Below are 17,159 nucleotides of genomic sequence, written 5' to 3' on the forward strand. Positions count from 1 at the left end.
CATGCATCATCCAACAAAATTCTGTTCCGTGTCTTATATGAAGTATTACAGTTACTTTAGTCTTCAAGCTTTGAGTTTGGACAGTAGTTTACATTAGGCATACAATTAGACGTATAAAACAGTTTGTGATACAGCATTAGGTCTATCAAACAAAAGCAGAAATTTCTTCACAACCCCAGAATGGCAGGCTGTATCTGTCTCTTCAAAAGGCACCACACATTAAGTGTTTTAGACAGTTGAGGCATCAGTTTGCTACAATGATACAATGCGTGATATAGTTTGTTACAACAGAAGGTATAAAAACAACAGTTTCAAAAGACAAATGAAAGCCTCCATTTGAGAGAAACCCATATAGAGCTAACATGTTACATCTACACCAGTGCCGCCTCATAAAGGTAAAAAAAAAAAATGAAGGTATAATAAGAAAGCTTAAAAACTTGCTGAAATGTGTTATTAAAGTTTGTAAACATTAATTTCAAGGTAAAATACAGTACACTGATCTCTATCTTGAGTAATTATTTGAAACAAATTACTTATGAAGAAAACAATCGTGTAATGTTTAGCAGGCTAATGCCCTCGAGTTCTGCTAATAAAAACACCTTCTGGTTATTCTGTTATTGTGCAATGTTACAGAGGGAATGTAAGCTGTATGAAACCGGAACGGGGCTTCGTGTTTTGGTACGCTTGCATTGATAAATTTCAAGTATTTTTCTCACAGCAACAATACCATGTAAACAATGTGTCACTATGCAAAGTAAGTACTGATGTCTGTTGACATAATAAGAAATCGCACATTTGTACATTCTTTAGCCAGATAAGCTGTAAAAATGTTTAACTTTCTTTTTTAATTATTTGAGATTGTAAGGCAACGTGGACAATGTTTTATTTTTTCCCTCATGATAATAAAGGATAACATCTAACTGCATGTGTTGAGATGAACCCTGAAAAGTTTTAAAGACCTTGCGGGGCACATCAATTAACAAAAGGTCTAGTACAAAAGCTATCTGTGTTTTTACTAACTGATGCTCTAAGCATCACAACACAGTGTCTACCTTGAGATTGGTATGGTCAAGACTACCCTTGTCCTCAAGTCAGCTCAATGTCTCAGCTGGTCTTTGCAAAGCGAGAGATTAACTAGTCTCCAAGAGCTCCTTATTGAGGACATTAGGTTTTGTACATTGTTTTTATGCTTGTTGTGTAACTTTAAACAACCTGATCATGGACTACATGTGTTATTCACAGGCAAAGTAGTCCTTTAGTGGGGCGAACAGGTGCCGGATTACAGGAACACTCCAAGACCGTCCCAGTAGCTTCTGCCTGGCGCCACGGCCCATGTTAGACATATCAGTGTAGTGGACAGGAAAGCCAAAAATCCTGACAAGAGAAGGAGAGAAATAATGATTTTTGGGTCAATTAAGTGACATTATTTATTATCTATTATTATAAATTATTATTATTATATAATTATTTCTTAATCTATTATTTAATTAACAATACTTAAAAAAAGGCAATTTCTGAATATGATTGGACTTCAACACACAATGGCTTGAATGCATTATTTATTCATTTATTTAAATGAAATTTTGAATGACTTTGAATTGTATTTAACACTTTTATAAGGCGTAAAGTCAAAAATATCAGGGTGATAAAAAACTTTACTGGAAATGACTTGTTTAAACAAATAAATCCTCGAAAAGAAACTTTATTAAATAGGCTAATAATAAATAACATTTGTTTAAAAAAATGTTACATTGAAAAAAATATTTTGATGCATACACACGTCGACACGTGTAATGAAAATATGTTTTTAACTTGACATTTTGAGTCATTAAATTAAATGGTTGTTAAAACGGTTTAAGATTTTTCAGAATTATCGGAAATCGGCATTAGTATACAGAGCACTCGTTATTTGATATCTGTGACCCCGGACCACAAAACCCCTGTTAAGTGTCAATTTTCCGAAATTGAGATTTATACATAATCTGAAAGCTGAATAAATAAGCTGTCCATTGATGTATGGTTTGTTAGGATAGGACAACATTTGGTCAAGATACAACTATTTTAAAATCTGGAATCTGAGGGTGCAAAAAAAAATCTAAATACTGAGAAAATGGCCTTTAAAGTTGTCCAAATGAATTCTTAGCAATGCATATTACTAATCAAAAATTAAGTTTTGATATATTTACGGTAGGAAAGTTACTAAATATCTTCATGGAACATGATCTTTACTTCATACCTTAATGATTTTTGGCATAAAAGTAAAATCGATCATTTTGACCCACACAATGTTTTTTTGGCCATTGTTACATATATTCCCCAGTGACTTAAGACTGGTTTTGTGGTCCAGGGTCGCATATTTGATCAAATCAATCCATCAGATTGTTGTTGCGAACACACCTCTCGAGCTCTGTGCACCACAGGATGTCCTCTTTGCCGTTCATCATGACAGGGAAGTGCTGGTCTTTGCCCTGTTTGATGGAGTTGGAGCGTGTTGTGATGGTGCGTACCTTACCAAACTGAACACACAGAGTTAGACTTCACATATTTCTCCTGGTACGGTCTGCTCAAGGTCACGAAGTGGATAAATAGAGTTAATCAATAAAAGCCTGATGGCTTTAAAACTAAGTTACCTTAGCAACACGGCCATGCTCCAAACAGTCCTGAAGCTCTAATTTATCCATCCCAGATGAACATAGAGGCCTGGAAGAGAGCAGATTTATTACAAACTTTATTGTGATGCTGGTTAAAAAGTTTTCGAGATGTCTGGAGATAATTTAAGAGGAAATGGGGAAGCTGTGATGGCAAATACCTCTTCATTCCTGGCAGGTTTCCCCAGAAATAACGTGCCCTGTGTGCAGCGGATACCTCAATGGCATCAATCATCACTGGATTACACTGCAGATACACAGACAAATAGAAATGAGAACTGAACCAGATCAGTCCGTCTGAAATAACAGTAACCAGTGGAGAAACTCAAACCTCCAGGAATCGTGAGATGTCTCTCTTATCATTGACACTCATGGCCACCACATTCTCAAACATCCAGAAGAACGGTCGGTCTTCCCCTTCCTTCGGTTTGGCCTCACTCAAGAGGCGGTAGAACTCAAAAACAGGCGTCCAGTCCCCTCTAAACACAATATATTGGATATTTTTAGATTTTGTTGTAGTCTGAGCGGTTGCTAAAAGACTTTGACTGGTTGTTGCTATGTGGTTGCTTGGGTGTTGTGGGTGATTATGGTCCTTATATATGGTTTAGATTCCTCCTTTAATTAAAGTTGAATTCAATATAAGTAAAAGAAATTAATAAAGAAGAGACGTGGAGTATATTATAAGAAAATATTCATGGAAAATAGATAAATGGACAAATATTTATGAACATTTGAACATGTATAAGTGAAAACTCTTCCCTTAGTTTTACTCAATTATCTTATGTTTTTTTTTATTGTTTATATTTTTCTAAGACATTTATATTTTTTTTCTGTAAAGCAGTGGTTCTCAACCTTTTTGACTCAAAGGCCCCCAATATAAGATTGGATATTTCATGTTATTTCTGATGTATTTTTGGAAAACCTATTAGCTTTTTTATCAACGGAAATTAGGAGTGTTGATATATAAACTAGCCACAATACATTTTGCAATTCCAGCATTTTCAATATACAGCATATAATTTTTTTTTTTTTAATATAAAATAAATTATTGAAGTGAGATAAAAACTTCAGTTTACATTTAGACTTTATATTTCTTGGCAATTAAATTAGGTTTATTAATTAAATAAATATATTAAATACAATATAATTCATTTTATTAATAATAATATATTACTTGAAATTATTTTAAGTCATTCTGTGGCCCATTTAAAGTTTGCAAAGACCCCCTCTCGGTACTCAACCTCCTGGCTGAGAACCACTAAAGCACTTAGTAAACTTTGTTTTAGTCAATGCTTTATGAGTAAAGCCTTGCTTACTGTCTTGGTAATTACAATTAAAATTAAAATGACTTAGAAAAGTAATAAAAAAATCCACTGCTAAATTTGAGCTATTATTCATATCCTTCATGCAGACCTACAGAGGAAAAGTGATTTTGGAAAATGGGTGGATAAATAGATTAACTTTAAATAAAAAACACCCTGCCATAGAGCTGATTGTAAACACATCACCATAATAATTCATGTGTTATGAAATGGCATTTAATCATAACAAAATATATAGTGTACAAGGGGTTTGTGTGGCACAATGAAAGACTCTCTTAATAAGATTCATAAGAGCAGTAATGTCTTACCGTACAGGCCTTTCCTGGCAGGGTTGACAATCGAAAGGTCATTACAGGGACTTCCACCAATCACCAAGTCAAACGGCCCCCATTCAGCAATCTGAGCAGCAGAAACAGCATCATCTAGTGTTAGCACAGCTGCACCACACATTCACCAAAATCCAATAGTTTGTATCCCAATGTTTCATTACAGAGTGAAACAGTGGCCATCCACCTTTTCAGCCGCCTGGTATTCATTTTCCCTTTAGGATTTAATTTTTCCCAAAAGTATTTCTCGAAATGTATTCATTAAAAAGATAAAGCCATGAACCAAATGTTGAACCGTTGAACACAATCATAAAAAAAAACAAAAAAACAATACCATCCATGTAGCTCAACAATCCTGTAGCTTTCTTTAAAGGTTTATAATTTATTAACAAGCATTCCCCCATATGGAGAAATAGAATGGCATTTTATCTGCCTGAATTTGACTATTGCACTCTATTTTGAATTCCTACTTTTCTGAACACATTTAAGACTCCAACATGAAGTTCAGCTTTTTCTGACTGATACTGTTTCTTGTGTTGATAAGGAAACTTCCTGAACAGATCTAAGTAATTGGATGTAATTACCAGTCACTGAGGTCATAGATAGCATTTAATTAGACTTTCCAGATGTTCTGCTGAAAGAATCCCTCGCTTCAGAGACCTGTGGGAATGGCCTGTGTACATCTTTACCCTCGGCACAACATCTGCGTGTGCCAGTGCGAGAGCATGTCTGCAGCTGGACTCTTTCCAGGCCTTCTCATTTTTTCAGTGTTTCATAAATAACCCAACCAAGGGCCCCCAAACCCCCTCCAATATATCTCTTCTCTCTTTTCTTCAAGGACAAGAGACCTTTCATGCATCCCTCTCTGCGCTCCCGCACAAACCAGTTCAGCAACAACAATGGGTGAGTGAATGAGTGATTGAATGGGAGAGTGAGGCAGTGAATGGATGAATTGAGGAGAGGGGATTTAGGAAGGGAGAAAGCACTTTTGTGTTCCATCACTAAGGCTTAAGACAACTTGCTGCTCCCTGTGTGTGTCTCAGTGTTTGAGTGTGAGCTGGAGAGATAATGGAAGCCAAACAGAAACTTGAAGGTGTGACGAAAAAGACCAGACTCAGGTGAGGCCATTAGCCTTATCAAGCGCTGCTGGGACAAGCAGCGCACTACTAAACAAATAACTTTGGGCCAGGTGTGTGTGGCCTGTGAGGTGATGGCGCCAATCAGTCTCTATCCAGTCTTTTATCGAATGAAACAGATGAGGGAACAGAGAACTGAGGTCTGGGTCTTACTCGGTTAATATAAAACCTGATTATGTAAAACCACAGTAAAACCGGTCTCACAGACATGAACAATCATTAAATAGTCCTCAGTGAATATATTACATAGAGGGGCACCGAAAAAGGATTTTGTTGAGTTTTATTACAAAACAATAAAGAGCCTAATCTGCTAAAATATAAAATAAGACTCTGAATAAAGAGTTGCACAACACTACTTTACATCTAAATATTTATATCCGAGATGAACTGGAGGAGCAGAAAAAAATGACTGTTAACTCACGTTTTTTCTGGTGATATTGCGAACGTCGTGCACATACTGGATTTTTCCTTCATGCCGGACACCTCCCACTGAAATCGAGTCCTCACATACTTCTGATGCGATGTACACCTCAACCTTGAAGCCCAAGTCTCGAAGCACTAGGTAACCTAAATTAAGATAAAAATGTTCATAAAAAGTGATTAGCATTCATTTCCACTAGTTCTCTCTCTCTCTCTCTCTCTCTCTCTCTCTTAGTTACGACAGTGAAAGATGACAACAGGCCTGAGTTTTATTTTGTGTCTTGGTTTGTTTGTGTGCAGTAGTCATCCGCAAGGGGCTGTCACGCTGTTTTGTGTTTATTTTATTATTAAAGTTTGATTTGAATGTTCGCCAGTTCCTTTTTCCCGTACTACAAAAGGGTATATTGTTATGCTGCGTTCACACTAAACGTGAATAGAGCGTCAAATTCGCCTCTACCAAGTCTAGTTTGCCGCTTGAACATTTAGGCTAGGCGGTTGTCTGTTTGCAAGATGGCTGATGTTGATCGAGCATTCAAGGCTTTTGCACTTTTTCCTGCACACGTTCTCTGAATAAACACATTATCTTGTTAGCAAAAAGTAGCTGTATATTAGGGGGAAAATAGTTGTAAGAAACGACGGGAAGGCTGCGGGTCGAGAAACCTGTACGTGACTCAAAAGTGAAATGTGTATTTACAACACACTCTTCCAAGCGAGGTCCTTTTTATTTGGGTCTCTATAGAAATAAGAACTTGTTTCAAATAGCTCTTTGTGTCTGGTCACTGACAATATCAGTTGTTCCTCTATGTTGAATGAGTGACTACGGGCGGGCCTGCCGCACAGCAGCAAGTGGACTCCTGATTGGTTAACGCGGTGCGAATTGAAGCCAAAGTAAAAAAAATTCAACTCGGGCATCAGACGCGAATTCGCGTCAAACGCGTAAATGCATAAAAAGCACCACTTGCGCGTAATGCGCCTGACGCTCAATTCGCCTCATTCGCGTGAACTAGACGTGCGAATGAGGTGCATTCGCGTATACCGCGCCGCGTGACCTCCAGACGCGCGTAACTGCGTCTTTACATTGACTTAACACTGAAATCATTTGCGCCAGACGCTCTATTCGCGTTTGGTGTGAACGCACAGTTACACTTTCATTTCCGATTACCATGGCACTCGCCCCCGCCCCACTTGCCACACACACAGTACCTACATAAATATATAAATAAACTTAATTTTATTTAATTTCATATTATTATATAATATATTGTTTGTTTCATAATTGTGTATGTCACTAGGAAAAATACCAATTGTGCAAATGGTTCTCCGCTGGTGGTCTGGGGCCCACAAGGAGGCCTCAGCAAACTTTCAAGGGGCCATCAAGATGACTTAAGTTAAAATAAGTCAAATATTTAAATATATACCGCATTTTTAGCACTATAAGGCGCACCGGATTATAAGGCGCATAGAAGATACTGCAGACAAACATTTGACTGGGTTTGCGTTATGCATCCACTCGATGGAGCTGTGCTAAAGGGAATGTCAACATTTTGACAGAGCGCCTTGATCCATATATAAGGCGCTCTGGATTATAAATTGCACTGTCGTTTTTTGAGAAAATTAAAGGATTTTAAGTGTGCCTTATAGTGTGGAAAATATGGTAAGTCAGATATTTATTATTTTAATTCAGACCCTTTTTCTTTGAAGAAAAACTAGTCCATTGAAACCTGGATATATAGGGAAGCCTAACAGAAGTGTTATAGTCCTGGAAAAGTACAGTAGTTTGAAACTTATAACTATGGCCGTTTTTATAAATTTTATGAATATGCATCATATGATATGAAATCAATATTGAATACATATTATTGGCATCTGTGAAACATTCATGCTAACCAGAAAAGGTGAATATAGAATCAAAAGAGATATCACAGAAACCTGTTGCTATGCCATCAAACAGTGAAAGGACTCTGATTGGACGTCTTTGCTCTGCTGGGACTGCAGGGTAAATCTTCTGACTTTCCTGAAAGAAAATTAAAGTAAATAAATTGTATAATTAAAAATAACCAGTTTTGCAAACAGAGTATTACAATCGGTGGAAATGTTAATGCGAGACTCACAAACTCCTGTCCACTGTCATTGACGAAGAACTCTTGTAGTTTCAGGCTCCAGTCGTGGCGTTTCTTTAACACGCCGTACAGCTGCAGAGGCTGACACATGTAGCAGCGCCATGGGTCCAGATCACGGGCGCTGTTGGCCGCTCCTGCTCCCACTAATATATCCAGACAGTCCACACAGAAACACCTGTGGACAGAGACACTGATCAAAGGCAGCCTTTAAAAAGACAGACAGTGTTAAAGGTGAAGTGTACTTTTTTCAAATAGTTTCTAATATTTGAGTTTAATATGAAAGCCATGTGTAGGTTGACCCTATGGCATTTTTAAAACAATGCTTTTTGTTTGAGCAGCCTGACTTGAGCCTGACTAACATTTAAAAAAATTCAGTCAACAGTCAATTAAACTCATTAATTTAACATTAATTATAAAAATACTGTGATAATTTTTTTCATTAATAAATCAATTAAAAGTAATACAGTTAATTTCACAATATTGCTGTATTTTTCATCAAATAAATGCAGCCTTTATGAGCATTAGAAACTTAAATTAGAAACCCTGCAAAATCTTACTGACCTCAAACGAAACGTCTGAATGATAGTGTATGAATATTTGCAAATAATCAGCATACCATAAAATTAATATGATTAAAATGTTTAATTGATTGATAGCCCAAATGAAGACTACTGTAAATATATCACAGTATCTGCAACTGAGTAGTTCGGAAAATGCAGTTAGAATAAACTACTACTTTAACTACTTTAAAGGTTTTTATTTAGGTTATTATTTAACTGATTTATAAAAACTGGCAACAGTCCACTGAAATAAATGAAATATTATGAAATATTCTAAATAGTCAGAAAATTGGCAGACTGGCAGCAGTTTGTGGCTTATGGTAAATAAATAACACACTTTGCCTTTAAAGAAAGCCAATATGTCAATGCTGAGGAAGAGAAGAGGACAAATATCTGAACAGCTCAGAGATTGTGTGTGTGGGGGGGGATGATTGGGCGGTTATGGAAGTGATGTGTGAAGAAATGTCAAGACGCTAGTGAAATGAAATGTGAGATTGAATAATAGATTGTGGGACAAGAACAAGTTTGTGAGAAGCATGAGACAATGTGTTGGGTTTTTACCTGCAGCAGTTGGCATTTCCACAGAGCAGCACCTCTCTGCCGCCACAGCACACAGTGCAGTACGACTGGTAGCCATCGTCATCGTACATGTAGGAGATTTCCAAATAAACATCCTGACACATACACAAATAAAAACATGTGTAAATAACTTAAATAGCTAAGTGTCCTACAAACCAGAACACCTGTTTGAAGCAATGTGTAGTGTGGGTACAAAAAGAGTGTAACAGGAAATGGAAATGATATACAGTGAAATCCATACATCCATGGCACCTACTTCGTCCCCTTAAGGTAATCGATAAATACAATACTGGTGTCCATGTGTAAGGTACGAGTGCTGTTGTTCGATACTTTTATGAGCAATCATGTCAGCACGTGTTGGAGAACCATTTGTTCCCAGACTCTCCAGTTGTGTCGTTTTGTGTTTTGAGAATTTAGGTCAAACTCTTACCTTGCATGTTTGGCAAAGGCCTCCTTCAAACAGCGGGTGGAAGGTCGCCACTCTCGTCTTCCCACAAGAGAGACAGAACTCTGAAACGGGAGAATATCAAGCAAACGTTGTATTAACAGCATGCCTGAGTCAAAACACAAAAGTAACTCATTCCTGAAAGCATTCTCAAGAATAGTCCTAAAGAAATGTCTTCTCTTGCTTCCTAATCTAGTTTTCTCATAAGCCTTATAATTGCAAATATTGTTGGTTCTTTAACAAACTGCTCCTATTCATGTTTTGTAAGTTGTTTTTGATAAAGATTTCTACATAATGCCTAAAGGTTTTATTGTGTGCCATATGTTACCACCGAGTTCCAGCAAAAGTATGTCTTTGAATATAGCTATGATGGAGTTACATATAGCTGTATATTTTCCAGATATTACTGCTAATTAAAACCCTAGCACTTATTTGTAAAGAAATATATATTTGTCCAGACCTCCGCTGGGAAAAGAATATAGAGAGCGGACCTCTAGGAACTTGTAATCGCCCTAGATAGCAAATAGAACAGCTAATTCAATAGCCTTGTACTACATCACTGCCTGTTTAGCCCGCCCACTGATACGTGCTTGTAGTAGGAGGAGATCAGGGGTAGATCAGCAGTTGATCAGTGCTCGACCATCTCTATGTGTGAACTACTCGGCGATGAATCAAAGAGGCTCGCTGATGCTTCGCTGAGGCCTTGCCAACGCCAAACAATTATCTAGCATGCTAAATATCTGGAACTGTCAGCTGACCCGACTCGTGGTGTCAGGTGTCGCGACAAGCTTTAGCAAGTAAGAGAGCACGACATGGACACTTCGCTCCATGTGACTAGTAAGTCAATTCTCAAATAACCATTATGATGAGTTTTGTTTCACCCGCTTAAATGATAAAAGTACTTGTGCTGTAAAACCTATTAAGACTGTGTCTGTTCCCAGAATAGTGAGGTCAAAATATAAATATAAATATAATGTAGGATCTAGAAAAAATCTTATCGTAATTAAACCAGAAAAATGTAAAGTAAATGAACAAAAACAATTTTTAAAGTTTGGGCTCATAAATATTAGATCACTCACACCAAAAGCAGTTATTGTAAATGAAATGATCACAGATAATAGTTTTGATTTACTCTGCTTGACTGAAACCTGGCTAAAACCAAATGATTATTTTGGTCTAAATGAGTCTACTCCACCAAACTACTGTTATAAGCATGAGCCCCGTCAGACTGGTCGTGGCGGGGGTGTTGCAACAATATATAGTGATATTCTCAATGTTACCCAGAAAACAGGATACAGGTTTAACTCTTTTGAAATACTAATGCTAAATGTTACTCTGTCAGACATGCAAAAGAAATCTAATGTATCTCTTGCTCTGGCTACTGTGTATAGACCACCAGGGCCGTATACAGAATTCCTAAAAGAATTTGCAGATTTCCTCTCAGACCTTCTAGTTACAGTTGATAAGGCGCTAATCATGGGAGATTTTAATATTCACGTTGATAATACAAATGATACATTAGGACTTGCGTTTACTGACCTAATAAACTCCTTTGGAGTCAAGCAAAATGTCACCGGGCCCACTCATCGTTTTAATCATACACTAGATTTAATTATATCGCATGGCATCGATCTTACTGCTATAGATGTTGTACCTCAAAGTGATGATATTACAGACCATTTCCTCGTATCGTGCATGCTGCGTATCACTGATATTAACTATATGTCGCAGCGATACCGTCTGGGCAGAACTATTGTTCCAGCCACCAAAGACAGATTCGCAAATAACCTGCCTGATCTATCTCAACTACTATTTGTACCCAAAAATACACATGAATTAGACAAAATTACTGACAACATGGGCACTATTTTCTCTAATACATTAGAAGCTGTTGCCCCAATCAAATTGAAAAAAGTTAGAGAAAAACGTACTGTACCATGGTATAACAGTAATACTCACTCTCTCAAGAAAGTAACTCGTAGTCTTGAACGCAAATGGAGAAAAACTAACTTAGAAGTTTTTAGAATTGCATGGAAAAACAGTATGTCCAGCTATAGACAGGCTCTAAAAACTGCTAGGGCAGAGCATATACACAAACTCATAGAAAATAACCAAAACAATCCAAGGTTTTTATTTAACACAGTGGCTAAGTTAACAAATTACCAGACGCCACCTGATTCAAATATTCCACCAACGTTAAATAGTAATGACTTTATGAATTTCTTCACTGATAAAATAGATAACATTAGAAATACAATAGCGAATGTAGATTCTACAGCATCTAACACTTCAGTTTCATCCATCGCACCCAAACATAAACTGCAGTGCTTTACAACCATAGGACAGGAGGAGCTAAATAAACTTATCACTGTATCTAAACCAACAACATGTTTATTAGATCCTGTACCCACTAAATTACTGAAAGAGCTGTTACCTGTAGCCGAAGAACCGCTTCTCAATATCATAAACTCGTCGTTATCTTTAGGACACGTCCCAAAACCATTCAAGCTGGCGGTTATCAAGCCTCTTATTAAGAAACCAAAACTAGATCCTAGTGTACTGGCAAATTATAGGCCTATTTCAAATCTTCCATTTATGTCTAAAATTTTAGAAAAAGTTGTGTCTGCTCAATTGAGCACCTTCCTGCAAAAAAATGATCTGTATGAAGAATTTCAGTCAGGTTTTAGGCCCCACCATAGCACAGAAACTGCACTTGTTAAAATTACAAATGACCTGCTCCTTGCGTCAGACCAAGGCTGCATCTCATTTCTAGTCTTACTTGATCTTAGTGCTGCGTTCGACACCATAGATCATGACATACTCATAGATCGATTACAAAACTATACAGGTATTCAAGGGCAGGCTCTAAGATGGTTTAGATCCTACCTGTCCGATCGCTACCATTTTGTTTACTTAAATGGGGAGTCATCTCATTTATCATCAGTAAAATATGGAGTGCCACAAGGATCCGTCCTAGGTCCCCTTCTATTTTCAATATACATGTTGCCCCTTGGTAATATTATTAGAAAATACGGAATTAGCTTCCACTGTTATGCTGATGATACTCAGCTATATATATCAACGAGACCAGATGAAACTTCCCAATTATCTAAGCTAACAGATTGTGTTAAAAATGTAAAAGATTGGATGACAAAGAATTTTCTCCAATTAAATTCGGATAAGACGGAGATATTAATTATTGGACCAAAAAACACTACACAGAATCTTGTAGATTACAATCTGCAACTAGACGGATGTACTGTTACTTCCTCTACAGTCAGAAATCTGGGTGTTATATTAGACAGCAATTTGTCTTTTGAAAATCATATTTCCAATGTTACAAAAATTGCATTCTTCCATCTTAGAAACATTGCCAAGCTACGAAACATGTTATCTGTTTCTGATGCAGAAAAGCTAGTTCATGCATTCATGACCTCTAGACTGGACTATTGTAATGCACTTCTAGGTGGTTGTCCTGCTTCTTCAATAAACAAGCTACAGGTCGTCCAAAATGCAGCAGCGAGAGTCCTTACGAGGTCAAGAAAATATGATCATATTACCCCAATTTTACAGTCTCTGCACTGGCTACCTATTAAGTTCCGCATCAGTTACAAATTATCATTACTTACTTATAAGGCCCTAAATGGTTTAGCTCCAGCGTACCTAACTAGCCTTCTACCACGTTACAACCCATCACGCACCCTAAGGTCACAAAACGCTGGACTTTTGGTAGTTCCTAGGATAGCAAAGTCCACTAAAGGAGGTAGAGCTTTCTCACATTTGGCTCCCAAACTCTGGAATAGCCTTCCTGATAATGTTCGGGGTTCAGACACACTCTCTTTGTTTAAATCTAGATTAAAAACACATCTCTTTCGCCAAGCATTCGAATAATGTATCTTTTTAATTGTGAGTGTAGTTGCATCTGATCAAAGGTGCATTTTTATTCATTAGCTTGGGTTAAACTAATTTTACTTTGTTGGATCAGCAGCTATGCTAATGATGTCTGTATTTTGTTTCTATGTGTTCTATGTTTTGCCACGGGATTCACATCCCGTGGTAACTAGGATTTACACAAGCTCCAGTCTGGATCCAGAACACCTGAGAAGAGATGATGCTGACCATCAGAGGACCTCAGATGATGCTAACCCTGAATGAACAAACAGAACTAACAATTATTCCTAAATGTGTGACTGAATCATATAATAACTTAATTAATAATATTGATAGTTCATCGTCTAGCTGACTACGTCTTGTATTATTATTATTTTTTAGTTTTTCTAAAATCCTGTCAAATGTGCACAAACTACTAGCTACTACTAAATATTGTAGAAACATAATTTTCTGTAAAGTTGCTTTGTAACGATTTGTTTTGTAAAAAGCGCTATACAAATAAACTTGAATTGAATTGAATTGAAGTTGAGGTTAGCGGAAGAAAAACAGGCTTTGAGATAAGTTAGGACACAAGAAATGGAGCAAAAATGTTCAGAACAGATCATCACGTAAACAGCTTGCAGCACTAATTTCTTCCCGATGTACATTTAAAAATAAACAGTTGACACATTTGTTGTCGGCTCGTGTAGTGTATGACCCCCCTGTTGAGGATCATTTACATAGTGTTACGTCATGTGAACAGCACAAAGACTTCAAGACGGACAGCAAGTCATGTAGTCTGACCAGAACAGATTCAAGTCTTGAATTTGCCTCGTCTATAAAAACAGACTGTTCTGCAGAGGCTCAGAAACAGGATAGAAAATAGCCTATTATTTCTAAATTATGATGTTTTTTTATTATTTAAAATCACACAAACACTATAAGTAACCTTAATAAGTAAAGATAATCTAAATGTAAAAAATAGAGGAATTGAGTATGAAAAATTAAATATCCAATATTAACAGATATTGATACTGATATTAGGGGTCCAACGGTTCTCAGTAAAAAAATCGTACCGTACCATTCTCCACCCACAGTGCAACTGTAATGCGGTTTGTTAAAAATAACAACACATAAAACAAATGTTGGGTAATGTATGTTTCTGTTGTTGGATACGCACACCATCAACAAACTTGTGGACAAACCTTTTCATTCTTTGTTCAATGCGAGTGCCGTGTGCTGGAATATGAGCAGTCATTTATGCCGTCATCACCCGGGTGCTGAGCAGCACGTTTAAGCTAATCTCATTTAAGCCTTGCCAGTTTAAACATTAAAGATCCAGAATACACGAATGAGAACTCGTGCACGCTGTGAGAAGATCTTGGTGTGACTGTTAGACCTACCTAAAAAACCTGAAAAGCACTGTTTATTTTAATTACTGTTGTATTTTATTTGTTCTGTTGCTTGTATTTAGATTATTTGTTCTCATTTCCTTTATTTTTATTTGACAATATAGCCTTTTTCCCTAGACGTAGCAAATAACGAACCATAAGGAAACTCTAAAACCTGTATTGAGGATTGAGGTTTGTTGAGTGATGTTATGAGGAGGAAATGTATATTTTGGCAATATATTGCCTTTATTTGACCAAAAATTTGGAGAAATGCAGGAAATAACAGGAGAAGACAGAGCAGAACAGGAAAGAAAAGGGAACTTGGGTCACCCGAAGGGCTTTTGGGAGCCATGTTTTTGCATTTAACTGCACTACTTTTCCATTGGTTTTCTTTGTAAACATGCTAAATGGACATGTTTGAACACCGTGTTTGCGTCTTTTGGAGCACCTTGCACATGATGCGGCACTCAAATTAAATGTAGTTCAATTTAGAAAAAACCTTGCTTAGATCTTGCTGTTTTTAATTCCGCAGCTCTGCATCTCAAGATTTTAATCGCAAAGGTGCATTCTGTGTGAATGGCCCCTCGTGTGGGTGAAAGCAGTACCTGTAGCATGTAGCAACATTACACACCTTCTATACTTCTGTGATTCTTCAAAACTTCATTGACCATTTGTTCTGAAAAGCAGATGAAATGCCAGTCAGAGGAACACATTGTGAGAGTTAAATCTCATTGAAGTCCAATGCAACAAAATGTATATTTAATATCGACTATAAAGGTTTGTATGCCTGAATTAATTGTTCAGAATTGCAGAATAAAAATTCCATTCAAGACATCAATTAATCATTTGCATTCACACGTGTGTCATTTAAAGGGCCAGTTCACCAAAAAATTTAAATTCTGTCATAATTTACTCACCCTCATGTCATTCCAAACCCAAATCATTTTATTACGTTATATTTGTGTTCTGAAGTGCGAGCAAATGATGACAGAATTTTCTTTTTTGGGTGAACTTATCCTTTTTTGGTGTGCAGCAGTCAGTTGTCAATCATGAACAGGAATAAGCCCTAACCTCTGCTGTAGACTTCCTCAGTGCCAGGTTTGGCCTTACAGAGGCTGAGTCGAGGTCTCTTGGCAGAGGGGGGGGACTCCGGAGGGATGGAGTCCAGCAGCACTGATCTCTCTGACGCCAGAGGAAAAACACAGTACTCCGCTGGAAGAGACACAAGTAGACTCACATTACTGTTACAATAAACCACGCTCACACATGAACTGTGATTAATAACATTTATATTTTATAGACCAAGCACTTAGATAATGAAGCTTGTGTGTTGTGAGAACTACTTCAGCAGTTAGCTAAAGTAAGTATCAAGAATGATCTAATCCCTACAATATTACTACATAAAATAAATGAGAAAACATTTAAAATGGTACTTGACTGGTCACATGACTCTTATGTATTTTGCATGAAGAAGACAAAGCTCAAATGAAGACCGTTATGATTAATTGCATTGTGACATTATTTTTATGATTAAATGTGCCCAAATAAATTTCTGTTGTGTAAAAATCATTCATGTCTATATAAAAAAACATTTTTTCTGAGCGCCACATTCACCCGAAGCGTGTGCGCCAAAATCTGTCAAACGGCTCCTGATTGTTGAGATGTTTTCTTTTGTGCTAATACTGTCAAAACACACAATGTTTACATGTAGACTCAAATTAGTTGTCTTAAATGAAAGTAAACATTTGAGAGAAAAACGTATATGTGCCAGTGTGTTAGATGCGTGAAGGTCTTAAAGGGACAGTAGGCCTATTAAACATGCAGCCTACTGTCATTTCTGTCAAGGGATACAGCACCATAAAACATCATTTCTGTCATTATTTACTCACTGTCACATTGTCCCAAACATGTATTAATTTCTCTCTTGTGTTGAACACAAAAGAAGATATTTTGAAGAATGTGGGTTGCTGGTCCACATTGAATTTGATAGTAGCAAAAAATACTGTGGAAGTCACTGTGGACCAGCAACTGTTTTCACCGTTCCTCAAAATAGCATTTATGTTCAGAAGAAAGAAACTCATTTAGGTTTATAACTACTTTTGAGTGAGTAAATGGTGGTAAAATAAAACACTATGACAGAATTGACAGACAGCTGATAGAATACTATTCCTTTAACGTTAATAAAACAACAAAACAAAGAGAAAAATCACTCTTTAATACAGTTGCTTTAGGAATCAGTTCATATAGTGTTTTATTTTTATATTTGTTCATTCCATTTCTCGAATGCTCCTGCTAAATACACCTATTGTACCTGAAAATAAAGCAATGCTTGTTTTATTTGT

At 36.9% G+C, this 17,159-nt stretch overlaps 1 protein-coding gene across 1 annotated transcript in view; it reads right to left on the reverse strand.

The window, feature by feature from the left end:
- Positions 1-867: 867 nt before the first annotated feature.
- The window catches only part of LOC113071062 (DNA (cytosine-5)-methyltransferase 3B-like), a 33,379-nt gene continuing 17,087 nt past the window's right edge, over positions 868-17,159 (reverse strand). The window contains 14 exon segments of the mRNA XM_026244430.1: positions 868-1,374; positions 2,398-2,516; positions 2,631-2,700; positions 2,810-2,895; positions 2,980-3,110; positions 3,113-3,127; positions 4,279-4,369; positions 5,854-5,999; positions 7,782-7,866; positions 7,964-8,147; positions 9,094-9,206; positions 9,542-9,621; positions 15,449-15,493; positions 15,889-16,029. Of these exon segments, the coding sequence (XP_026100215.1) occupies positions 1,233-1,374; positions 2,398-2,516; positions 2,631-2,700; positions 2,810-2,895; positions 2,980-3,110; positions 3,113-3,127; positions 4,279-4,369; positions 5,854-5,999; positions 7,782-7,866; positions 7,964-8,147; positions 9,094-9,206; positions 9,542-9,621; positions 15,449-15,493; positions 15,889-16,029 (1,448 nt within the window). The 3' untranslated portion in view covers positions 868-1,232.

This window comes from Carassius auratus, unplaced genomic scaffold (genome assembly GCF_003368295.1).
Source record: "Carassius auratus strain Wakin unplaced genomic scaffold, ASM336829v1 scaf_tig00005844, whole genome shotgun sequence".
NCBI classification, from domain to species: Eukaryota; Metazoa; Chordata; class Actinopteri; order Cypriniformes; family Cyprinidae; genus Carassius; species Carassius auratus.